This window comes from Papio anubis, chromosome 16, assembly GCF_008728515.1.
Source record: "Papio anubis isolate 15944 chromosome 16, Panubis1.0, whole genome shotgun sequence".
NCBI lineage: Eukaryota > Metazoa > Chordata > Mammalia > Primates > Cercopithecidae > Papio > Papio anubis.
The window spans coordinates 40,329,280-40,356,119 of NC_044991.1; the positions used below are offsets into that span (position 1 = coordinate 40,329,280).

At 48.3% G+C, this 26,840-nt stretch overlaps 1 protein-coding gene across 1 annotated transcript in view; it reads left to right on the top strand.

Annotated features, from left to right (window-relative positions):
* The window catches only part of OVOL2 (ovo like zinc finger 2), a 35,427-nt gene extending 12,115 nt beyond the window's left edge, over window positions 1–23,312 (top strand). Inside the window, exons 5-6 of the mRNA XM_009216592.4 lie at window positions 5,968–6,157; window positions 22,521–23,312. Coding sequence (XP_009214856.1) covers window positions 5,968–6,157; window positions 22,521–22,837 — 507 coding nt within the window. The 3' untranslated portion in view covers window positions 22,838–23,312. The remainder of the gene's footprint in view (window positions 1–5,967; window positions 6,158–22,520) is intronic.
* Window positions 23,313–26,840: the final 3,528 nt, after the last annotated feature.

The window sequence follows — 26,840 nt, forward strand, 5'->3', positions numbered from 1 at the left end:
AGCTGGGATTACAGGCGCATGCCACCACGCCTGGCTAATTTTTGTATTTTTGGTAGAGACGGGGTTTCATCATATTGGTCAGACTGGTCTTGAACTCCTGACCTCAGGTGATCCACCCACCTCGGCCTCCCAAAGTGCTGGGGTTACAGGTATAAACCACCTCGCCCAGCCACACAAATATTATTATTCACATTTTACAGGTGATGAAATTAAGGCTTAGAGAAGTTAGGTAACTTGCCTACAACTAAGTTAGGTAACTTGCCACAAACTAAGTGGTGGAGCAGGAATTGAAGGAATTTAGGAAACTGGAAAACAGACCCTGCTCTTATCTTCTTATACTGCTGAAGAGATCATCTAATATAATTTTATTGTTTTACATGTGGGGAAATTGTGACATAGTGATGTTAAATGACATTCCATATCACACCCCTAGCCAAATCTAGGGTTTTTTTCAATCCTTCAGATTTATTGTCTCTCTATTCCACTATTGTTTTGTAACTAACATGACTAAGATGTAATTAAGTTTAGTTTACTACTTGTAGAGGAACAAAGTAAGACTGATTAACTCTTTATTTTAACTTTTAGGAGGTTGTGTTAGGTGTAAACCTATGTAAACATAATAAAGGTGCTCCAGTGAGCAGAGCCGTGATCCTGATCCAGGCAGGGTCAACTGGTCCTCTGGCCCATGAGACATCATTCCAGGAGTCTTCTGTACCATGCAGTCCTGGGAGAGACACTTAGAAATGTGGCAGGTCTGGTGTCTGGAGAGAATGATACGTTTATTACTGTTCCAATTAACCTATTTCTGCTCCACAAGTAACTCCAAATTTAATAGCTGAAATAATGTAATATTGTGTTACCCATCTCTGTGGGATAACTGGGCTCAGCAGGGTGGTTCTTGCCTTGTGGCTGCAGTCAGATGGCGGCTGAGACTGGAGTCTTCTGGGGGTTTGACTGGGATGGACATCCACAAGGGCTCACTCATATGGCTGGCAGGTGACACTTGAACTGCTTCTAGCCTCTTACCTTTGTCCAGTGCATTAATTGTAAGGTTCTGCCATCATTTTTTTTTTTTTTTCTTTTTTTTTCGAGGCGGAGTTTTGCTCTTATTGCCCAGGCTGGAGTGCAATGGCACAATCTCGGCTCACTGCAACCTCTGCCTCCCAGGTTCAAGCGATTCTCCTGCCTCAGACTCCTGAATAGCTGGGATTACAGGCATGCACTACTGTGCCTGGCTAATTTTGTACTTTTAGTAGAGATGGGATTTCTCCATGTTGGCTAGGCTGGTCTCAAATTTCTGACCTCAGGTGATCCACCTGCCTCAGCCTCCCAAAGTGCTGGGATTACAAGCTTGAGCCACTGTGCCCGGCCCTCTGCCATCATTTTTTAACAAGTTCCTGTTGATAGACATATATTTAGTTTCCAGTCCTTTGCTATTACAAACCAAATTTCAAGGCACAAGCCACATTAAATATACTTTTGGGGATAAATTTCATGTTTAGGAATTTACAAAGATCCCTTCCTTTCTGAGAAGTGAAATAGTCTGGCAGAAGCTGGCTTTGTCAGCCATGATTTTTTGCCATTAAGTAACATTACATCTTTTTCAACAAGGCTCCTGAAGACTTTGAGTGTAATTTGTTAATATCTGATGTCTGGATTGGTCATAAGGGTGGTAAGCAGCACTTAATGGATTGGAGGGTGTGCCACAGGGTGAATTCCCTACATGAGCCACTTCTTGGTGATTCAGCTTTCCATGCTGTGAAATGGGGAGAAATGAAAAAATTGCCTTTGCTGAGGGATATGTGGAGAATTTTCATTTTTGCTCCAAGAAAACCAGAGGAAAGGTCCCCTTGAGAATTAGGTGTGCTCTGAGTCTCCAACCCCTTCTCTCCATTCCCATTTTCTCCCCTGTTTTATAAAGCTTCCTGGAGAGTCATGGTGGCTCATGCCTGTAATCCCAGCACTTTGGAAGGCTGAGGCAGGAGGATCCCTTGAGGATAGGAGTTGAAGACCAGCCTGGGAAACATAGTGAGATTTCATCTCTAAAAAAGGTTAAAAACAAACAAAACTAAATAAAATGCTTTCTATGTCTTGGTCAGATGATCTACTGGCCCCGTACTCCCTTAAACTGTCACTGATCTCCCTTTCCTGTGCCCTTTAAGATCTTATTCTTTTCAAACAAAATAATGCCTGTGATTTGAGATTTTCACTCTAGACTGCAATAGAAGACATCTGTATGGCATTCAGAGCATTTTAAAAATAGAAATTTATCAAAAAGATTAAACAAGAGTTCGTGTTTGAACTGTGGTTGGTGAGTCCTTAGGGACATTCTATAAGACTTTCAAAAGACAGTTGCAGGTTTTTACTAATTTTAATTGGAATTACCAGGGTAATTGTCTTTGTTCTATTTCATTAGCCCCTCACTACCACTCACATGTCCTTGTGCGCACTTGGTCTTTAGAAGTTCAAAGTACTTAGTGGAGCATATTTAGTCTTTTCAAATCCCTCCAAGGGTGGCTGTGAGCAGGATGAGGTCTGTAGGACAAGGAGGAGAACGTGATCTGCCTGGGTGATAGGAAAGCCTTGGGCAGAGGTGGGCAGCTGCAGTTCTGGGGAGTGAGGCAGTTGATGAGGATCCAGGACTCAACTGGGTCATTGAACTCAGCCGCTGTGATGGTCCCCCTTTGTCTTCCAATGGCTCCCTCTTGCCCTTTGTCTACATTCCAGCTCCAGTAGGGCCCTCAAGGTGGACTCCTAAGGGGATCTTGCTCTTCTCAGCTACCACTGCTTTCTTCATTAACTGCTCTCCCAGGCTCAGGCTAGCCATGCTGAACCACACACAGTTCCCTCTTTCCCACCGTCCTCTTCTGGAATGTTCTTTGCTGTGCGCCCCTTTTCCTCCTCATGTTTGCCTGGCTAAGGAGCTCACTTCCTCTGGAAACATCTTCCCTGGTGCTGCAGGTCCGGAGTAGGTGCCCCCTTGGACCCCTGGGCCTCTCAGATGTCAATGGCTGTTGACTTGCCTGCACCCCCACTAGACTCGGCAGCTTCCTAGGGACTGGGGATTAAACCATCTCTAACTGTATTGCCTCCAGCTGTAAGCACAGGGCTTGTCACGGATCAGGGACTTCTCAGTGTTAGCTGGGGCAAATTAAGCTCCAAGCAAAGGAAAATGAACTGGTGGAAAAGGCTGACTGGAATACCCTGTTCTGGGGTCTTGTGCCTCCCTTGAGACTCTGCATCCTGCCACCTGCTCCCAGCTGCCGGTCAGCACATACTGATTGTGCACTGGCCTTAGACTAGGCTTGGAGCAGGGGGTAGGGAGGCAGGAATGGGACTGAATGCTTGCCGACCATCCTCAAGGTGTTGAGTTGAGAAAACCAGATGAACTGTGTGCATAGTGAATCTTGGGAATGAGATGGAATATAGCATGACTTCTCAGGGCTAGTGTGGCATGTGCGCCAGCTGCAGTGGCATCTCCTGGGCTCTGGTTAGAAATGCAGCACATCAGACCCTACCAGACCTCCTGAATCAGAACTTGCATTTTAACAAGACCCCAGGGGAGGCATAGGTATGCTGGAGTCTGAGAGGCACTGGTTTACGTGGGACAGTGAGCAGTTTAGTCATGGGCTGCAGTATTTGGAGAAGGCTGCGTTGGCAAGGGAGCAACTGAGCTCCCTTGAGTCTTGGGAGGGCAATATCCAGGGTGGATGAAAGAGGAGAGTATTTGAAGCTGGGAGAGCGTGGAGCCAGGAAAGAACCAGTCTTCTTGCTAGTGATGAATTTTGGCAGAGCAATGGGATCCATCTTCTAAAGGGTCTGATTTGGTAACATTCACGTCACATGTTCGAAAGTTACCAAATCAGATACTAAAATTGAACACATCATTTTTATCACACAGATGTAGATTCTATGTTCTTCCTCAGCAGTAGCAAAGGTGGTAGAAAGCACTCAGCAGGGAGCCCAGACCCAGGTCTGGTTGTGTTTGCTTTGTGTAACAAAGTTGTGGAGTCCTGACCAAGTCACTTTACAAACTGATAATTTTATGCGTTTATGATTTTGTGGGTCAAGACAAAAGCCATAGGCATGGCTCTGCTAGGCAGTTCTACTCTGAGTAGCATTAGCGGAGGCCACTCATTCAGCTGGTGGCAGCCCTGAGTTGGGCTGGAGAGTCCAGTGAGGCTTTATTCATATCTGGCTCCTCCGTGCTCCCCCATGTGGCCTTTGGCTGTCCACATGGCTAGCATGGCTTCCTCACAGCATGGTGGCCTCAGACTTCTTATGTGGCAGCTGGCTTACAAGAGGGAAGAAGTGGAAGCTGCAGGGTCTCTTAAAACCTGGAACTGACACATCTTCACTGCATTCTATTGATCCAACTGGTCATAAGCCCTACCCAGATTCAAGGGGAGGGAAAACAGTCTCCATCTCTTGGTAAATGGAGCAGGATACAGGCACAAGGAGGACAGAATTGAGTGTGGCTCTCTTTGGGTACTGTCTGTAATATAACATACCAGGCTCCATGACGTCATCAGGACCCAGTCTCCTTTCTTCTCCTCCATCCTCAGCACGCACTTCCACCTCATGGTCCAAGGTGGCTATTGGCACTGTAGTCAGCAGGAAGGAGCAAAGGAGGAAGAGGGCACCATTTGTTCCCCTTCAAGGAGATTTCTATTTCATGGCCATGCTGTCTTAGTCCATTTTGCATTGCCATAAAGAATACCTGGGACTGGCCAATTTATAGAGAAGAGGTTTATGGCTCACGGTTCTGCAGGCTGTACAAGAAGCATAGTGCTGGTGTCTTCTTCTGGTGAGGCCCTCAGGAAGTTTCCACTCATAGAAGGCGGAAGGGGAATAGGTGTATCACATGGTGGAGGAAGCAAGAGAGAGGGGAGGAAGTGCCAGGCTCTTTTCTTTTTTTTTTGAGATGGAGTTTTGCTCTTGCTGCCCAGGCTGGAGTGCAATGGGGCAATCTTGGCTCACCGCAACCTCTGCCTCCTAGGTTCAAGTGATTCTCCTGCCTCAGCTTCCCGAGTAGCTGGGATTACAGGCATGCGCCAGCACGCCCGGCTAATTTTGTATTTTTAGTAGGGACGGGGTTTCTCCATGTTGGTCAGGCTGATCTCAAATTCCCAACCTCAGGTGATCTACCCACCTCAGCCTCCCAAAGTGCTGGGATTACAGGCAGGAGACACCACGCCTGGCCGCCAGGCTCTTTTAAACAGCCAGCTCTCCCATGAACTGATGAGAGTAAGAGCTCACTCTTTACTACCGGGCGGCACCAGGTCATTCATGAGGGATCTGCCCCTATAACCGCCCACCAGGCCCCACTACCAACACTGGGGATCACATTTCAACATGACATTTGGAGGGGCCTAACATCCATACCCCATCATATGCCTATAGGATGCTGTAAGACAGTATGCCCAGCTAGAAGTCAGAGGTTTGTTCTAAGGAAGAAGGGGAGAATTAAAAGTGGGAGGAACTGGCCGGGGCACTGTGACTCATGCCTGTAATCCCAGCACTTCGGGATGCTGAGGCAGATGGATCACCTGAGGTCAGGAGTTTGAGACCAGCCTGGCCAACATGGTGAAACCCCGTCTCTACTAAAAATACAAAAATTAGCCAGGCATGGTGGTATGTGCCCCTGTAGTCCCAACTACTTGGAGAGTTGAGGCAAGAGAATTGCTTGAACCCAAGAGGTGGATGTTACAGTGAGCTGAGATCGAGCCACTGTACTCCAGCCTGGGCAACGAAGTGAGACTCCATCTCAAAAAAAAAAAGAAAAAAAAGTGGGAGGAACCGCCAGTTGTTATTTCACCTTTCCCAAAGCCAAAACCTGCTTGAAAATTTTAGGGGCAGAAGCTGCAGACAGGGCAAGCCTCAAGACACAGGAGGTGGGTCTCTGGAGTGAACCTACTGGATGTGCCTGCTTGCTCGGGGACCCTCACAGCCTCTCTCTGCCCCCAGTTTACCACAGGCACATGCAGCGACTCGGTGGTTCACAGCTGCGACCTGTGTGGCAAGGGCTTCCGTCTGCAGCGCATGCTGAACCGTCACCTCAAGTGCCACAATCAGGTGAAAAGACACCTGTGCACCTTCTGCGGCAAGGGCTTCAATGACACCTTCGACCTGAAGAGGCACGTCCGCACCCACACAGGTGAGTGGGGAGCACGGGCTTTGTTCTCTGTTTTGTTATTCTGGCCAAGAGCTCCTGTTTCTTCCCCACCAAAGAAGCAGGTCGAGACCATGGAACAATGTTGTGTTTCTAGAAAGATCACAAGATGGGGATCACGAGGTTAGGAGTTCGAGACCAGCCTGACCAACATAGTGAAACCCTGTCTCTACTAAAAATACAAAAAAAATTAGCTGGGCGTGGTGGTGGGCACCTGTAATCCCAGCTGCTTGGGAGGCTGAGGCAGGAGAATTGCTTGAACCTGGGAGGCGGAGGTTGCAGTGAGCCAAGATCATGCCACTGCACTCCAGCCTGGGTGACATTGCAAGACTCTGTCTCAAAAAAAGAAAAAAAAAAAAGAAAGATCACAAGATGATGGGGCATTAGGGCCAATCCTTCTGGGTTCACCTCCTGACTCTGTCACCTGCCAACTGTGTCACCTTGGGCCAGGTGAGCCACCTGTGGTAGCCTGCCTTTCACTGCTGCAAAATGGAGATACTGATGTGAGTTCTAGTGAGGCTCAAAACAGATCCCTGGCTGGAAGTATTCTGAGAATCATGATTCATGGCACACACGGGGCCTGCCATAGCTCAGCCCTTTGGTCCTGGCTGCTGGAATGTGGGTCTTGTGGCCCCACAATGAGTATTTTATGCTTCTCTCTTGGGACATAAGCCTGTCTCTGGATAGCATCGTGTTCCTCCTGGGAGACAAAAAGGAGCTCATTGCCTTTAGGAGCGCCGAGCCTTCTACTGGAGCCTGGCAGGCAATCGTCTTCCTGTCCTTGGACCTGCCTCAGTTTCCTGACTTAGGAAGTGGGAATCCAGGTTCTCCCCAGTTTCAGTTCTTCACAGAGTGCTGGGGGTGCCCTTGGCCTCTGGTCTCGGCCTCACTGCTTCTATCTTAGAAACACCTGGCCTCCGTGCTTTCCCGCCTGAGCTCCATTGTCCACACCTCTGCCAGAGTGATCCCTCCAGGAGAATTCTAAGGACTCGACTTCCCCAAGAAATCTCCAACTCTGAACAGAACGAAATCCAGACTCCTCATCTCTCATCTTGCTGGGCTTCGTGTAAAGGCCTTTACAATGTGGGTCCTATCTTCAAATCCCCATCCTATCTCAGCCCATCCCAGCCCATCGCGTCCTATCCCATCTCGTCCTATCACAGCCCACCTCAGACCAGCCCATCTCACTCCAATCCATTTCAGCTCATCCTATCCCATCCCATCTTAACCCATTCAACCCTATCCAGGCTACCACCCACCCTCCCAACAGACTTATAGAATTTGCTACCTGCAGGCTGGGTGCAGTGGCTCATTCTCATAATCCTTGCACTTAGGGAGGCCAAGGTGGGAGGATTGCTTGAGGCCAGGAGTTGGAGACCAGCCTGGGCAACATCGAAAGACTCTATCTGCCCGAGAAAATTTTAAAATTAGCCAAACATGGTGGTGCATGCCTATAGTCCTAGCTACTTGGAAGACTGAGGCTGGAGGATCGCTTGAACGTAGGAGTTTGAGGCTGCAGTGAGCTATGATTGTGCCACTGCACTCCAGCCTGGACAAGAGAGCAAGACCTGGTTTCAAGGAAAAAAAAAGGGTTTACTATTTCAGTCCTTGGTATTTTGGTAGGGATGGGAAGACACTTTCCTCCCTCCAGATGGGGCTCCCAGCTACTCAGCCCTCATACAGGTTCCTTCTTAGGCCTCTGCATCCTATTTTCTAGTTCATATCATGCGTGATTGCTCTTAGAGGATTGGTCGTGAGCTGCCTCCCTGGTCTGGAAAGAGTTTCTGCCACCTTAGAGAGTGGCTGGAATCCTAACATATTTCTTTTCTGTTTTTCTTTTTTAAAACTTTTTCTTTTCTTTCTTTTTTTTTTTTTTTTTTTGAGACAGCGTCATTCTCTCTCACCCAGGCTGGAGTGCAGCCACCAACTCCTGGGATCAACTGATCCTCCCACCTCAGCCCCCCTAGTAGCTGGGACTATAGGTGCGTGCCACCACTCCCAGCTAATTTTTTTTTTTTTTTTTGTACTTTTTGTAGAGATGAGATTTCGTCATGTTGCCCAGGCTGGTCTCAAACTCCTGGGCTCAAGCAATCCACCTGCCTTGGCCTCCCAAAATGCTGGAATTAGAGGCATGAGCCACCACACCCAGCCAAAAACTTTTTCTAAAGAGAACTTTTCATTTCAGTTTAATATACCTCCAGAAAAGTGCACAGATCCTAAGTGTCGACCTCAGTGAATTTAGGAAGTTTTACAAAGTGAACACACTCGTGCAACTAGCAGTCAGACCAAGAAACAGAATATTTCCAGCCACTAGAAGTCACTACCCCTCCCAGTCTACCTCTTTCTCTCCAAGGAAAACCACTGTTGCAAATTCTAACAGCTTAAGTTACTGTTGCCTGTTTTTGAGCTTGATGTAAATGGAATCCCACAGTGTGCTCTTTGGGTCTGGTTATATGGCTTCTTTTCCTAGCACCAGTGAATCAGTAAAAGTGTGACCTCTGTGAGGCTAAGCTGGCCATCGGGTGGGGGTGAGGAGAATGCTTAGGGAGTGGTGGAGGATCCATAGGGCAGTGGGGGGGGTCTTATAAGAGGCCTAGGGGAGGGTCTTGAGGCTGTCAAGGGACCCATCCAGCAGAAGCAAAGCTGGGCTTTCCTCCTGACCCAGGGGCAGGAAATCGGGGCCACTCCTGAAGTCGCTGGCCATTGGCGGCCCTGGAGGGTGTCTCAGCCCCTCCTTGAGGGTGTCTCAAGGACATCATCTCTGAGGATGTCCTTAGGGCATTCCCTGCCTGGGTGGACTCTGTGGTCAATCCCCCAACACTGGCTTCTAGGACACAGTGCAAGGGGCCCAGGGAGCATGGCTGGCTGTTGGTACCGTCAACTGGAGTAAACACTGAGCTGATGGTGTTGCCTCCCCTGTGATTGAGTTAATCCTCCATTGCTGGAGACTAAGGGAAATATTAGGGACTGGCAGCTTCTCAGAGAAGAGTTTACAAGTTGAGGCGATCACATAGTAGTTAAGAACTCCTGATCTGAGTTAACTGACTGTGAGACTTGGTCTAAATTATTCATCTTTCACCTTAGTTTTTCCGTCTCTAGAATGGGTGTGATAATTTTAATACTTGCCACTTAAAGTGGTGGTTGTGAGGTTTTGGGGCCAGAATTACATAAACGTGCTTCTTACATTGTAAGTGCTTAGTAAACATTGGCTATTGCTAGTAGTAACATTGCAACAGTTGGCAGAGGCTTCCTGAGGACCTGATGTGTAACAGGCCCTAGGATTCACCTCGTGCTCATGGAGCTCTCAGCCAACACAGGGAGGAGTAACTCAGACATCTGACTGTGAGACAAGGGAAACAGCAGATATGCCAGACAGGAGAAAAAGTGGCTCATGCCAAAGGGAAGTCCTGGGAGGTGCCGTGTTTCTAACTGCATGTCAGGGAGGCTTCTTAGAAAAGGTGGTCTTTCAGCTGGGCCTTGAAGGATGAGCAAGCTTTCTACAGCAGGACGGAAGGAGGAAGGGCGTGGCTGATGAGGAGTGTCTTAGTTTGGGTTGCCCAAGAAGCAGACACTGACACAGGGATTTGAATGTGAGCAGTGTATATGAGAGGTGATCCCAGGAAACACAGTAGAGGAGGGAGGGGAGGTCGGGAGGGAAGACAGCCAATTAGAGCTCAATAATAATGAGTGGGTTATCACTATGGGCAATGGGGGCTCCATCCCGCTGGAGATCCTACAGAATGCACTCCAGGTTGCTCGAACGGGGCATCCACCCTGGGAGGCAGAAGATTTAGCAAGTGAGGAGGGTGGCTCGGCAGAGACTGGGAGACCCTTCAGAGAGTACCATGGCTCCTGCAGACAGAAGCAAGCCACACGTGGTCACTGTCCTTCATGCCAGGCCCCCAGCCTTTATCCTCTCATCTCAAACTACCCCAAGCGGTCAGTGCTGCTGTTCCCCACCTTTTGCAGATGAGGAAACGAGGCTCAGGGAGCTCACACAACCCCTCAGTGGTGGAGCTGAGAACCAGAACCGGCTGACCTGAAGTTCATGGTCTTTTCTCCTCCGTAGGGTCTCCTTCTCTGCCCTCTTTGCCTCCCAGTGCCTTCCTCAGCCTTCTCCCTGAGGCAGGGGCCTCACCAGCCTGCCCTGTTGCAGTTTCTAGAAGCAAGCAGGCTTCTAGAGGAAGGTGAGATAAAGGGAAATTCAGACCTATTAGTAGCACAAACTGCACACCTTGGCTTGGGGTTTAGTAGGTTGTAGAGGAGCCTGTGAGCATGTGAGTTCAGTGGTGCCAAGATGTCCTCTGCCCACAGAGGAAGCAAGAAAGAGGGTGCCTGTACCCGCTCGGACTCCCAACCTGAGGTTCTCAGATTTTCTCCATCTCCTACTCTTCTAGTGACTCCTGTGAGGGTGCTGAAAATCATTTAAGTTAGTGAATGATGCTTTCCACCTGAAGGGCTTCACAATTATCGCTTTAGGGGAAAGGCTAGGGCTTAGGAGGCAGCTAGGAGTGAAAAACCTGGAGGTGCGCTGGCTGGTCTGACGGCCACTGACGGTGGGTGGCTCCTGAGTCTCAGACGAGTGGCTGGTCCAGATTGAGATGTGTTGTATGCGCAAAAGAGACACTAAGTTTCAAGTTGTAATGCAAAAAAAGAAGGTGTAAACATCTCGATTTTTTTTTTTTCTTTTTTGAGAAGGAGTTTTGCTCTTGTCGCCAAGGCTGGAGTGCAATGGCTCGATCTCGGCTCACTGCAACCTCTGCCTCCTGGGTTCAAGTGATTCTCCTGCCTCAGCCTCCTGAGTAGCTGGGATTACAGGGATGTGCCACCATGCCTGGCTAATTTTGTATTTTTAGTAGAGATGGAGTTTCTCCATGTTGGTCAGGCTGGTTTCGAACTCCTGACCTCAGGTGATCTGCCCGCCTCGGCCTCTCAAAGTGCTGGGATTACAGGCGTGAGGCACCACGCTCGGCCAAAAATCTCAGTTTTTAATGTGGATTTTACATTGAAATGGTAGTGTTTTGGGCATAATGAGTTAAAATATAGCATTAAAATTCATTTCACCCATTTCTTCCTATTTGTTTGCAGCTTCTACAAAATGTTAACTTATAAAGCAGCTTGCATTTTAATTTCTATTGGATGGCACTAAGATAACCTACAGATAGATAACATTTAAAAATTTTAGTCATAATTTTGACACTTAAAGTGATGAACAAATGGAACTATGGAAATATTTTAGACCTATTTGCCCCATCCTGACCTATTGTCTGATGAAGGTGTGTCTCCATGTAATAAAAGACCAGAAACAGCAGCCGGGGCTTCCTGACACATCAGCGGGTGGCAAGCTCAGAGGAACAGGCTTGCCCCGCCATCTCTTCAGCTCTGTCCAAAAGAGACAGTTGGTACAAAGTGCAAAAATGTGGGTTTCTCAGATGATGTTTTAGTTCATGTGAACAAACTTCACCAGCTCCAAAAGACCTTACTGGAATTCAGTGGGAATTTGGTCTTACCTTTGTTTTTTGTTTGTTTGCTTTGTTTTGTTTTTTTTTTTTTTAGACAGAGTCTTGCTCTGTTGCCCAGGCGGGAGTACAATGGCTCCCATCTCGGCTCACTCCAGCCTCTGCCTCCTGGGTTCCAGCGATTCTCCTGCCTTAGCCTCCCGGGTAGCTGTAGCTGAGATAATAAGTACATGCCACTACACCTGGCTAATTTTTGTATTTCCAGTAGAGATGGGGTTTCACCATGTTGGCCAGGCTGGTCTCGACTTCCTGACCTCAGATGATCGGCCTGCCTCGCCCTCCCAAAGTGCTGGGATTACAGGCATGAGCCACTGCGCTTGCCTTTGACTGAGCTGTGAGTGTTGTATTTTTGCTGTTGGTTCTTCATAAGTAAATGTTATATTTAGGCCAGAAACAAAGATATAGACACTTAACATAAATACGACAGATAGTTAAATGAGGGGTGTGTTTGTTTGCAGTCCAATTAGACCAGGCCATGGCCAATTTAAAGACTTATCTGGGACCCCAGGACCCTTTGTTGGAGAATTGTAGCTATCATATTGATGAGGTGGGCAAAGACAGTGAGATAGAGAATCAGGGTTAATATGCACCACCCCCTTCTCCCCCATCTCTTCCTATCCCCTGCACCTACTGAGCAAACAGGATATCTAAGGAAAGACTCAAAACACAAAGAAACATCTTGAAAAAGATCCAGGGAAACTAGAACCTGAAAATGTCTTACATTAATATCCAAGTAGATAAAAGAAAAGATTAGGACTTCTTTTTTGGCTGTGAGTTCACCCAAGAAAGGTAAATTGGAGGAGTGTGTGTGTGTGTGTGTGTGTGTGTGTGTGTGTGAGAGAGAGAGAGAGAGAAAGAGGAGAAGGGAGTGTTAGTTAAATGGTGTCTTATTGAAGACTGGAAGAGAGAAACTGACCTGTGCAGAAAATCTCTGTAATATTTTGTGAAAATGTTATCAGCAAACAAGTGGCTATTTTTAATCCAAATTGTTTTAGGTGGGGTTTGGAAGCAGCTTCCCATCAAATGGTTTATTGAGGGAGGGCTGTCAACAGGGGCCTGTGAGGGCAGAGGATGAGCATGGGTTTTGCTGTTAGCTGGAGTGCAGCCTTGACCTCATCCCTGGGGGGATCTGGAGTGTGAATGGACTCCAGGGTGGACCTTGCTACAGGCAAGGTGGAGGCAGGGACTTTTTTTACCCCCATTTCAGTCTGACGTTGGCTGAGGGCTGTGTCTGCCCTGGGTGAGGTCAGGCAGACACTCCTGAGCATCTGGAACGTCACTTGCCCAGTGCTGATTCCTTAAAGAGGGGGACAGCCAGAAACCTCACAACAGCTGGGGACAGGCACTGACCCAGAAAAGCGGTCTGGATGGGAAGCCAGCAGCGCAGCCACTATATAATTGAGGGAATTGCTGTACTTTAGTGAAGTTGACAGGATCACTGAGGCCAACATCGGAAATTTTGCCTGCTAACCAGCTCAAAATAGAGAGAGGGGACATGAACTTCCAGGAAATGAATGTGTATTCAGTTCATAGCCTGTGAAAAACATCATGGGCCTTTATGTTTATAGGATATATATAGTATTTATAGGATATTCTTTTGGGTTTATTTCAGTGTTTTAGGTTGAACAGGCTAGGATGCTTCCGAAGAACGGCTCTCTGTTGAAGTCAATTATTTGCTTTGGGAGGAGAGGGAGGCGATCTGTATTTTAGAGGAAAAAATAATAACCAGCCCTTGCAAGCACGAGACTCTGCACTGAGTGTCCACACCCTCCCTACTCAAAGGGTGGTCCGCGGACCAGCAGTGCCAGAGTCCTCAGGAGCGAACATGCGGGAAATGCAGACTATTGCTTTGGAAGTGCCCGATGTGCCAAGCCCATCATTCAAGTCCAGCATTTATGGAAAGTGTTTTATTTTGCTCATTTGTAAAATGACTACATATTCTGTAAAAGATTTCAGACAATATAAAAAACTGCAGAGAAGACCGTGTAAAGGGCCATAAACAGGTGAGAAGGGCACATGCATCCGTGGGGCTCCCGGCTAAGGCTTTGCAGGGAGCCATGTGGCCCAGGGAGGTCATAAACCCACGCTGGTTATAACTTAACAACGCTGGCTGGAATAAAGGAGGCAGTTCAGGGCTCGTGCCATTCCTGGGGAAGCTGCTGAGTTCCACCGAGTGAAGCGAGGAATTCCAATTCTGAGGTCAGGGAGGTGGGGAGGCGGCACTGGCCCCACCCTCTAGGGCGCCTTCTGTCCTTATCTTCCATCGGGGGCTACATTCAGAGGGAGGAGAAGGCACACAAATCCCATCTTGATTAAAGAAGAGAAAACAATGGTGTCTTTGTTTGGAGCCCAAAGGGAAGAATTGACTAGATTGGGAAAAATGCAGATTGGGAGACGTTTGGAGTGGGGCAGATGGAGAAGAAAGAATCAAGTCACCTCCACCGCTAGTAGCCTGAATGCTGTCATGCGGAATTGCCTGGTCCAGTTAACAAACCCTCGCCTCATTGTTTTATTCTTAATTTGTATTTTATCTTAATTTATTTTTTAGCTAAGAAGGTAATATGTTCATTAGGAGATAAAAGGAAAGAAAAAAATGTAAACTTCCTTCACATGCCAAGCCCCCGTTCTACGATTTAATTTTTTTCCCAAAACTTTTTAATGCTTATTGCTTTTTTCATATAATATGTATCTTGGAGCTGGGCACGGTGGCTCACACCTGTAATCCCAGCACTTTGGGAGGCCAAGGCGGGCTGATCACTTGAGGTCAGGAGTTTGAGACCGGCCTGGCCAGCATGGTGAAACCCTGTCTCCACTAAAAACACAAAAATTAGCTGGGCGTGGTGGTGGGCGCCTGTAATCCCAGCTACTCAGGAGGCTGAGGCAGGAGAATCGCTTGAACTCGGGAGGCAGAGGCTACAGTGACCTGAGATGGCGCCACTGCACTCCAGCCTGGGCAACAGAGTGAGACTCCATCTCAAAATAATAATAATAATAATAATAAAAGAAATCATAACAAAATTTCCAATATTGAGGGACTGTGCTTTTCTATTCCCTAATTGATGACATTTGCTTCCATTTGCATATTTCCTTCCTTCCTCCCTTCCATCCTCCCTCCCTTCCTTTTTTTTTCTTTTCTTTTCTTTCTTTCTCTCTCTCTCCCTTTCCTTTCCCTTCCCTTCGCTTCCCTTCCCTTTGCTTCCCCTCCCTTCCCCTCCCTTCCCTTCCCTTCCCTTCCCTTCCTTTCCTTTCTCTCTCTCTCTCTCTCTCCCTTCCCTCCTTCCTCCCTTCCTTTCTTTCTTCTTTCCTTTCTTTCATTTCAGGCAATCCTACCATGAGTATATCTTGTATATCCTTCGCCTCCCTGTGTGAGTCTTCCTGTAGGATAATTTCCCTGATGTGGAATTGCTAGGCCAAAGGGTAGATACACTCTGATTTTTTTTTTTATGGACATTGCCAAATTGCCCTCCGAGGAGGCTGCCGTAAATGTCCACTCCCACAAGCATGCCTGTAAAAATCTTCTTGCTGAAGTTCACCTTCGGATAAAGTTCAGTAAAGGAGCAGTTGACCTATAGCAAGGAAAGCAACTAGAAAGTTCCAGAGGGAAGAATTTTCCTTGGGGATGTATGGCATGAAGCTTGATTTGCTATTAAGGTAAAAAATTTGAAAACAACAAACCTTTTTGATAACCCAATAAACAACATTTTTTGGACTAGGTAGGACGGGCTGGTGGTACAAAATTCAAAAGGGCAGATGGCGAAAGCAGTCCCCCCGCTCCTCCGCCAACCACATTTGAAAAAATTATCCTTTTGTTGTGAAATAAGTAACACATACAAAAGTATACATATAGGTACAGTTTAAAGACAAATCTGCAAAATACTCATGTGCCCAGCAGCCAGCTTATGTTTTTTGGGTTTTGTTTTGTTTTGTTTCTGAGATAGAGTGTTGCCCTGTTACCCAGGTTGGAGTACAGTGGCGCCATCTCAGCTCACTGTAACCTTCGCCTCCCGGATTCCAGTGATTCTCCTGCCTTGGCCTCCCAAGTAGCTGGGATTACAGGCACCCGCCAGCATGCCCGACTAAATTTTTTTTTGTATTTTTTAGTAGAGGCGGGGTTTCACCATATTGGCCAGGCTGGTGAGCAGCCAGCTTATGAATGAGGCTTATCTGCATTACGTTGAGCTGTATCCAATTGAGAACTTAGTGTGTCTCAGCTAATCCTCACAGCAGCCATGCAAGAGCTATGATACCCCTGTGACAGGTGAGGAAACGGCTTTTTGGACTGGAGCAGCCTGCCCCTGTTTCAGTTAATGAGCAGCAGATCTGCAGCCTGGCTTTTCAGTGGCCTTGGACTCACAGTCGTGTGGGTGTCAGTAGGTTAATGATGTCTAGTGCATGGGTGGTGTTCTTCAGTTCCCATGTCCTGCTTTAGACACAGGCACAATTGGCCTTTGCGTGAGGGCACCAAGATGGGTGAGCCTCAGTGGTGGGAGGGGCCTTGGCATCAGTCCCTCTTGCCCAGGACTCCTCTCTGGCCACCTTTGTCCCCCTGAGTGTGTGGGTGATGGGGGTCCTCTGGGAGGGAGGTGCTTGTTCCCAAACCTAGAAAGGGTCACCAAGGGGCTGCCACATGGCAGTGCCTGCACCAATGAATGAGGGGTGAATGGTGGCGTTTACACTAGAAAATTGGGAAGCAGAAGTGCTGGGGCACAGAGCAGTGCATTTGGCAAAAGTCAGAAGTGCCGTAACTAGAGCTTTTTGGGCCTACGTCTCCTTTCCATCTCTGCCTGCGAGTCACTCATCTTCCAAACCAGGCTCTAATTCCACCCCCTCCCTGGAAAAAAATCCCCCACTGCCATCATGTCTGTTGTTGGCATGATGGAGGGCTTTGGAATCTTCTAGCCTTTGCTATCCAGGCCTTGTTGGGTACTCTGCTCATGGAAGATGCTCAAAGGATGTGTTGACTGAAGAGAGGAAGGAGATGTGGCCCTGTGCACACGGGGCTGAGTGGTGGCCTGGCTGGCCTCTCCTAGGGGGCAGATCACCTTGGAGGATGGGAACCTCCAGGAGTTTGTTATATCCAGGTTAAACCCTGATGTAAGTGTGCCAGCTTCCCCATATTTTTAGTTTGGATGTTTTGAAACAGCAGCGGGTTATTTCTACTAACTAGTGAAAGGAGCAACTAATATTTCTGCTGACGAGCTGAAGGTTTGAAGTCAGGTTTGCTGCTTGATCTGTTGGATAGTGGGAGCCAGCTGCTCACTGCTGCGTGGGCCTAGAAGGCCAGGAAAACACCAAGTCTGCGTTACAGTGGAAACATGAAAGCTAGAGCGGGCGCATTCCTTAGGAGGGAAGTCTGTAGCCCTTGCCTATGTGGAAAACTAGTCCCAAAGATGTGACCTTTCTTTCCTGGTACCAATAGAGTTCATTCATTCATTCAATATTTTGATTTTTTAAATATTGCCTTAAAACTTTCTTAACCTTGATTGGTGAAGGGTTTTTGGTTTGTTTGTTTTTTGTTTTTTTGAGATAGGATCTGACTCTGTCACCCAGGCTGGAGTGCAGTGGCGCAATCATGGCTCACTGTAACCTTGAACTCCTAGGTTCAAGACATTTCTCCCACCTTAGCCTACTGAGTAGCTGGGACCACAGGGGCATGCCACCATACCAAGCTAATGTTTTAGTTTTTTGTAGAGATGGGGATCTCCCCATGTTCGCCACGCTGGTCTCGAACTCCTGGACTCAAGAGCTCCTGCTGCCTTGGCCTGCCGAAGTGCTGGGATTACAGGCGTGAGCCATGCACCTATCCTAGAATAGTTTTAAGAGAAAAGGTGGGAGATTCATTGTCATTCCACTGCCCAGGAGGAACCACAGTTAATATGAAAATTATTATCATTAATACTGGCAGGTGGTTGGAGGTGGGAAGTAGTACAGACAGGGACGCAATGACAAGTGTAAGCTTTCACCACCCTCCAGACTTTCTCTCCAGAACCCCAGGTTTATGTTTCAGAAAAATATACATACGTGCATATGCCAGTGTGAATGTGCATTTATTTAGAACGCTCGTTTTCATACTTGGCTGCACACTAGAGCTTCCTGGGGAAGCTTTAAAAAATTCTCCTGCTCAGGCAACACCCAGAGATGACATATATTTATTAATCTTAAAATATATATGTAGGCCGGGTGTGGTGGCTCACGCCGGTCATCCCAGCACTTTGGGAGGTCGAGGCAGGTGGATCTCCTGAGATCAGGAGTTCAAAATCAGCCTGGCCAACATGGTGAAACCCGGTCTCTACTAAAAAATTACAAAAGTTAGCTGGACATTGTGGCAGGCACCTGTGGTCTCAGCTATTTGGGAGGCTGAGGCAGGAGAATTGCTTGAACCCAGGAGGCGGAGGTTGCAGTGAGCCAAGATCGTGCCACTGCACTGCAGCCTGGAAGACAGAGCGAGCCTCCTTCTCAAAAAATAAAATAAAATAAAATGTATGTATATATAATTTGTAGAAAACATGAAGCATCACAAGAAACTTGAGAGTCAAGACTAGGGAAGGAGAGGTACATGGGTGACAAAGGGATCTTTTCTGTTTTTTTTTTTTTAATTTACTGCTGTTTTTCACCATAAAACTGGGGGTATATTACTTTTAAATTTAAACAACTATTAATAGTAACCTTTTATTATTTATTTTGTTTATTTATTTATTTATTTATTTTGAGACAGGGTCTCCCTCTATTGCCCAGGCTGGAGTGCAGTGGCACTATCTCAGCTCACTGCAATCTCTGTGTGCTGGGTTCAAGCAATTTTCATGCCTCATTCTCCCAGGTAGCTGAGATTACAGATGTGGGCCACCACACCAGGCTGATTTTTGTATTTTTAGTAGAGACGGAGTTTCACTGTGTTGGCCAGGCAAGTCTCGAACTCCCGACCTCACAATCCACCCAGCTCGGCCTCCCAAAGTGCTGGGATTCCAGGCCTGAGCCACTGCACCCAGCCTATTTTTTATATTTTAATAGAAGGTAAATATTAGGGCCAGGCACGGTGGTTCATGCCTGTAATCTCAGCACTTTGGGAGGCCAAGGCAGGTGAATCACCTGAGGTCAGGAGTTTGACACCAGCCTGGCCAACACTGTGAAACCCTGTCTGTACTAAAAATGCAAAAATTAGCTGGCTGTGCCTGGCACGGTGGCTCACACCTGTAATCCCAGCACTTTGGGAGGCCGAGGCGGGCGGATCACCAGGTCAGGAGATCGAAACCATCCTGGCTAACATGGTGAAACCCCGTCTCTACTAAAAATACAAAACATTAGCCGGGCGTGGTGGTGGGTGCCTGTAGTCCCAGCTACTCAGAAGGCTGAGACAGGAGAATGGCATGAACACGGGAGGCAGAGCTTGCAGTGAGCTGAGATCGCGCCACTGCACTCCAGCCAGGGCAACACAGCGAGACTCTGTCTCAAAAAAAAAAAAAAATTAGCCGGCTGTGGTGGTGGGCACCTGTCGTCCCAGCTACTCGGGAGGCTGAGGCAGGAGAATTGCTTGAACTCAGGAAGCAGAGGTTGCGGTGAGCCGAGATTGTGCCACTGCACTTCAGCCTGAGTGACAGAGCAAGACTCAGTCTCAATAAAATAAAATAAAATAAAATATTAAAAAGAAAACTGCAGCTTCCTAGTCCCAGCCCCTGACCTAGTGCCTGGGGTCCCTGAGGCAGGTCCAGGAATCTGTACAGGGTCTACAGGTTCCTTCAGGTGGCATCCCTCCTGTCTCTAGGCTCTAAGATGGTCTCGTAGCTGTGGCAGTGGCCCCTCTGTGCTCCATGCACCCCCAGTACCATATTCACCCTCTCTCAGCTTCCATGCTTTTGTGACTGTCTCCTTCACAGCCATAGCCTCTCTTTGAGAGCCTAAGTTAGACCTTACTATGGTGATTTCTGAATTTTATTTATTTATTTATTTACTTACTTACTTATTTTTTTTGGAAACGGAGTCTCGCTCTGTCGCCCAGGCTGGAGTGCAGTGGCACAATCTCGACTGACCGCAACCTCTGCCTTCTGGGTTCGAGCAATTCTTCTGCCTCAGCCTCCCCAGTAGCTGGGATTATAGGCATGTGCCACCATGCCTATCTAATTTCTGTATCTTTAGTAGAGACGGGGTTTTTCCAGGCTGGTCTCAAACTCCTGACCTCAGGTGATCCACCCACCTCAGCCTCCCAAAGTGCTAGGATCACAGATATGAGTCACTGTGCAGCACCCAGACAATTCGTTTCATAAAACTTGTTGATATGACCTACAGGAATTTCCTAGAATCTGTCATGTGAGATTTCGGCTTAGTGTGCTTGCTTCTCTCACGTACCAATCTCAACCTTTTTAAAAAAAAAAAATTCAACTTTGATTTTAGATTCAGGGGGTACATGTGCAGGTTTGTTTATATGGGTACATTGCATGACGCTAAGATTTGAGGTCCAGATGATCCCATCGCCTAGGTAGTGCACGTAATACCCAATGGGGAGTCTCTCAGCCCTCGGCCCCTCCCTCTGGTAGTCCCCAGTGTCTATTGTTCCATCTTTAAATCCCAACCTTCTTTTTGAGTGTGAGCCTCCTGTTCAGCCACTGGCTTGAGGGGTGACCTTTGCTGGTGTAGGGTACTGAGCTGGGTGTGCTCTGAGGTCTCCGCCCTGCCACTACCTTACGTGACCTCAGGCAAGACCACAACCAGAGTCTTAAAGACCATAATCGGTAACTCTTGAAAGCCAAGTTAAACACTGGAATATCCAGTGACGTTTGTTAAAAATAGATTGCTGGGCCTGGCACGTTGGCTCACGCCTATAATCCCGGCACTCTGGGAGGCCGAGGCGGGCGGATCATGAGGTCAGGAGATCGAGCCCATCCTGGCTAACATGGTGAAGCCCCGTCTCTACTAAAAATACAAAAAATTAGCTGGGAGTGGTGGCAGGCACCTGGTGTCCCAGCTACTCGGGAGGCTGAGGCAGGAGAATGGTGTGAACCCGGGAGGCAGAGCTTGCAGTGAGCCGAGATCTTGCCACTGCACTCCAGCCTAGGCAACAGAGCCAGACTCTGTCTCAAATAAATAAATAAATAGATAGATAGATTCCTGATTCCTACCCCAGACCCACTGAGTTGGTCTTAGGAGAAGTGAGTTAAGATTTTCAAAAGCTCTCCAGGTGATTCTGAGGCTCTGGCAAGTATGTAAAATACTGCACTGTCCAAGCTCATCCAAATTGTCTGTTGCATACACGCAGAGTCCATGTTTATATTCTTTATCTGACATTCTGCCACACACATCAGGGTGAGTACCAGTCATGGAGGTAGGAGCGGCAGTGCTTTGATGAGGCTGAACTCCCTGCTCTATATTGTACCTGTGAAATCTCAGCTAGAAGGCAGGTCTAATGTTAGCCCAGTTCTAACGCCAGCATATCTTGTTTGGAAATGATTTTCATAACTGCAACAAATGCCTCAGTATCCTGCCAATGGCCTGGGCATCTGCCATTTCTGGGCACACCAGTCCAAGTGGCAACTGCCCACGCTTGCACCTCTGCTGGAGAGGTTTCCTGCTGGAGCCCAGTGTGTCTGCACAAGGCAGGCAGAAGTGCTGGGGATGGAGAATCAAAGCCACCCAGGAGCAGCCGGCAGCCAGTGACTGACCTCAGCTCCTGGAGGGGCAAGATGACGCCAAGGTGTGTGCCACACTGTCTCCCTGCATTGCACAACAGGACTGGACCCTGGTAACTGGCTGGGTAGCTCCCCCTGTACTGGATCTTACCCCTCCCTGACTCACATCTTTTTTTTTTTTTTTTTTTTTGAGACGGAGTCTCGCTCTGTCGCCCAGGCTGGAGTGCAGTGGCCGGATCTCAGCTCACTGCAAGCTCCGCCTCCTGGGTTTACGCCATTCTCCTGCCTCAGCCTCCCGAGTAGCTGGGACTACAGGCGCTCGCCATCTCGCCCGGCTAGTTTTTTGTATTTTTTAGTAGAGACGGGGTTTCACCGTGTTAGCCAGGATGGTCTCGATCTCCTGACCTTGTGATCCGCCCGTCTCAGCCTCCCAAAGTGCTGGGATTACAGGCTTGAGCCACCGCGCCTGGCCCCTGCCTCACATCTTTGTTGCCCTATAGGTTATTCCCAGGATCACCTCTCAAATAAACTACTGGTACTAAAATCTTTGTCCCAGGCTCTGTTTCTGGGAAAACCCAAATTAATTTTTTTTTTAATGGAGTCTCACTGTTGCCCAGGCTGGAGTGCAGTGGCTCGATCTCAGCTCACTGCAACCTCTGCCTCCCAGGTTCCAGTGATTCTCCTGCCTCAGCCTCCCAAGCTGCTGGGACTACAGGTGCTCACCACCATGCCTGGCTAGTTTTTTGTATTTTCAGTAGAGATGGGGTTTCACCATGTTGGCCAGGCTGGTCTCGAACTCCTAGCCTCAAGTGATCTTCCCGCCTTGGCCTCCCAAAGTGCTAGGATTACGGGCGTAAGCCACTGCACCTGACCTGAATTAATTTTTTTTTTTAAAGTTTACTTTGCTCACAATAATATGAAAACGTTAAGGTATGCGAGTTGGAAGGATAAAAATCTTCCTCCCATAAGCCGGTGGTTTTTGGTTGTTTGTTTGTTTGTTTGTGGCTTTTTTCCCTATGTTGGCATCTGTTTGTGTTAGGTTTGCTCAGGTGGATGCTATGATTTTTTGTAGACAGTTTTGTCTCCTGATGTAACCATTGTCCTCATGCTGCCATGAATCCTTGGTCAGGATGACTTTTACTGGCTTCATAGTTGGGTGGTTCTGGCTTGGCCATGACCAATCGATGCTGTTTCTGTCTCTCGTCCTTGCAGGTATTCGTCCCTACAAATGCAACGTCTGCAATAAAGCCTTCACCCAGCGCTGCTCTCTGGAGTCCCACCTGAAGAAGATCCACGGGGTGCAGCAGCAGTATGCCTATAAGCAGCGGCGGGACAAGCTCTACGTCTGCGAGGATTGCGGCTACACGGGCCCCACCCAGGAGGACCTGTACCTTCACGTGAACAGTGCTCACCCGGGCAGCTCGTTTCTCAAAAAGACATCGAAAAAACTGGCAGCCCTTTTGCAGGGCAAGCTGACGTCCGCACACCAGGAGAATACCAGCCTGAGTGAGGAGGAGGAGAGGAAGTGAGGAGAAGGAAGGGGAGGACAGACGTTCACACTGCCACGTATGTCTACGTGGATTTTTGGTTTTCAGCGTCCCCCACCCCGCTGGCTCTTCTTAATTAGAAGTGACCAGTTCACCTCTGTGTCCTTTTGAAACATCAGCAGTAGGGTCCGTTCCAAGGTTGTCAGTTACCGTAGTCACATCAGGCCCTGTAACCTGTGTCCTGTCTGGCGCAGTTGCTCGCATTCACCAAAGTTTGTTTTCAATGATCCTGATGGCCAAGAACACCGTGTGGGATTTTTTTTTTTCCCCCAAGGATTTTCACACATGGAAGGAGAGGTATTTCTTAGAGAGATCATCATTTTATGGTGCCTTGAAATAAAAATACTTCTACTTGAAATGCTGTTTAAGCAAGGAAAATGAATTTTGTTATTCTGAAAGAGTTTACAGAAACTATTTTAATAAATGAAATGTTCTTGTGAAGCTTTTAAAAGCAAAATGGAACATTGACCTACAGCTCTTTGTTCAGGGCTTATTGTGTGATGTTTAATTTCAGGTTATTGAGGTGGGGAGGTTGATTACTTTGTATTAGTTGTGTAGGTTTGAAGAAGCAGAACTTCCTCTCTTTTTTTTTTTGTTCTTGAGACAAGTTCTCACTCTGTCGCCCAGGCTGGAGTGCAGTGGAACGATCATGGCTCACTGCAGCCTTGACCTCCCAGGCTCAGGTAATCCTCCCACTTCAGCCTCCCAAGTAGCTGGGACTACAGGTGCATGCCACTATGCCCAGCTAATTTTTGTATTTTTTGTAGAGATGGAGTTTTGCTATGTAGTCCAGGCTGAGAAGCAAATCTTGAGTGTTGGGTGGAAGAACAAATGGCCAATTGGAAAAACGTGCACTGAGGGGCTGGCTCACGCAGGCTGGTGGGCAGAGATGCCTGGGGGTGGCATGGCAGGGAACTCAACTCTTGGGTCTCTTTTTATGGGCCTGGTCTCTTTTTCTGCAGAGGTCTTGACTTTCTGCGGTTAGGATGCGCTGGCTGAAGGCTCTTCTCCCTCCCTTGAATGGGCTTTGGGGCCAACCCTGGAGAATGAGGAATGCTGGCTCCTCACTTACAGGCGGGATGACAATGCCAGGAGTTCCCTCAGGGTGCGTGACAGCCGAGTGCAGTGACCTCTGCTACCTCCATCTCCTCACCTTGAAGGCCTGCGTCAGAGCCATGGGAGGCAAGACCCTGATAGGGTAAAATGTGCGCAGCTGGCCATGCGGGGTGGGGGAGGAGGTTTCCTCATCCTGTCTGCCTGGTGGGTATTTGCCTCAGGCTGGGAGCTGCTGCCTGAATTGAGTAGGAAGTTCAGATCACCTATACCCCAATCACCTACACCCCAGTAACCAACACCCTGATCATCTACATCCCTATCACAGATACTCCAATCACCTACACCCCATCACCTACACCCTGATCACCTACACCATGGTCACCAACACCCCATCACCTACATCCTGATCACCTACACCCTGGTCACCAACATCCCATCACGTACACCTCAATCACCTTGACCCCGATCACCTACACCCCATCACTCTATACCCTGGTCACCTACACCCTGATGACCTACACCCCAATCACTTACACCACATCACCTGCACACCTCTACCACCTTGACCTCTAACTGGACTTGGCATCCCAGCACCTATACCCCACTCACCTCTAACCCATCACCTACACCACGATCATCTACACTCCCATCACCCACCCCATCACCGGCACCCCAACCACTTTTATCTAGCCACTCCACCCCCTGGAAGGACTTACACCCCATCACCTATACCCTATCGCACCCTGATCACCTACACCCCAATGACCTGCACCCCATCACCTATACCTTCCTATCAAGCACCCCTGACTACCTATACTCAATCACTGGCACTTAGTCACTCACTCCCCGGCTGACTCCAAATTCCCCATCACTCTATACTCATCACACCCTGATCACCTAAGCACCCCTGGCTGACTCCATAATTCCCATCACCTATACCCTATCACACCCTGATCACCTATACCCCATCACCTACACCTCTATCACCTTGACCCCAATCACCTACATCCCATCACCTACACACCGCTCACCTATACCCCATCACCTACACCTCATCACCTACACCCCATCACTTACACCCCATCACCTATACCCCATCACACCCTGATCACCTACACCCTGATCACCAATACCCCATCACCTACACCTTGATCACCTTGACCCCCTTGACCCCCATCACCTATACCCCATCACCAATCATCTACACCCATCACCTATACCCTCATCACCTACATCCCATCATCTACACCCCAATCACCTACACCTCTGAGTCACTGAATACACCCGACTACCCATGATCCTGACCACCATATCCCATCACCTACACCTTGATCATCTACACTCCATCACCTACACCCCAATCACCTATACCCTGACACTCCATACCTGATGACCTATAATTCCCAACTACTCATAACTCCCATCACCTACACCTGATCACCACCAACACCCCATCACCTCCACTCTATCACCTTGACCCCAATCACCTACACCCTGATGACCTACACCCAAATCACCTACACCCCATCACCACACCCCTTGATCACTTCATATCCCATCACCCCATAATTCCTTATAACCTACAACCCATCACCTACACCCCATCACTCATATATACTCCCACTACACCTCTGATCACCTACACCCATCACCAAATAAACTCCATCAGCCACAATTCTCATCACCTTGACTCCTATCACCTATAGTACTCCCAACCACCTATACCCCATCACCTACACCCCATCACCTACACCCCATCATCTACACCCTGATCATCTACACCCCAGTCACCTACACCCCACCACCTATAACACCTCTATCACTACACCCTTGACTACCTGCACCCCAACTTACCAACACCCCACTACCCATACCTTGATCACCTTGACCCCATCACCTACACCCCATCACCTACTCCTTGATCATCTATACCCCATTACCTACACCCCAGTCTTCTACACCCCATCACTCTATGCATCCTGATTCTCACTCTATACTCCCTGACCACGCATACACCCCATCATCACCTACACTCCCATTGTCTTTTTGCCCACTGCCTGTCCCCTGCACCACTCTGGCCTACTTCTTGTCTAGGGAAATACCTGGGATGAGGAGGCCTTGTCTCATTTCCTTTTCTCTCTCTCCCTCAGCTTCCTCCTCTCTCTCCCTTTCTCCTCCCTCCTTTCCCTTCCACCTCTCTCCCACACTGTGCCTTGTAAGCAAAGCATATGCCAAGATCTGACATTTTAAGTGATATATCCCAGCTTGAGCTGGCCATTTCTTCTTCATTCCAGTGCTTTTTGTTCTTGTGGCTGAGTGAAATAACGCTTTTGGTGTGAGCTGTAGCCCCTCACTCTGGGCAGATGTTTTCTGGAAGAATCCCAGAGTCACTCTCTGGGGTCAGTATCCCTGCTCTATGGAGTAGATGAGGCAACTGCAGAGGGCTAGTCCTCTGAAGTGCCAGAGGCAGAGGCTAGGAATCCTAAGTCTAGCTCAGAACACTCCTCTTGCTCTCCCTACCTCCCTTCAAAAAGAAAGCAAAAAAGCCTCAGGCTGGACTGGGACCATGCAGAGAGGCAGGTATGAGACTAGGCTGACTGGGGAGTCCTCACCTCCAGTGTCTGGAATTGGCAAGCTCCAGGGACCATGGGGCTCCCCCTGCCCTGCCTCATCTGACGTCTCCGGCTCTGGGGCTGAGGCTACAGGGCACAAAAATGTCTGTTCTATCTCATTCAGGCAATCAGCAGCAGCAGCAACGGGCTGAAGCTGCAACTCAAGCGTCAGCAGGTGCAGCTCCCAGGACAGCCAGCGCTGAGGTCTAACCCTGATCGCAGAGGGCAGTACTAACATTGAGTTCCCTCTTAGCAATTCGCTTGCCTAGGAAGGCACCGCTGGAAGGCGGCTGATTTGCTTTCTCTCCTAAGACCTG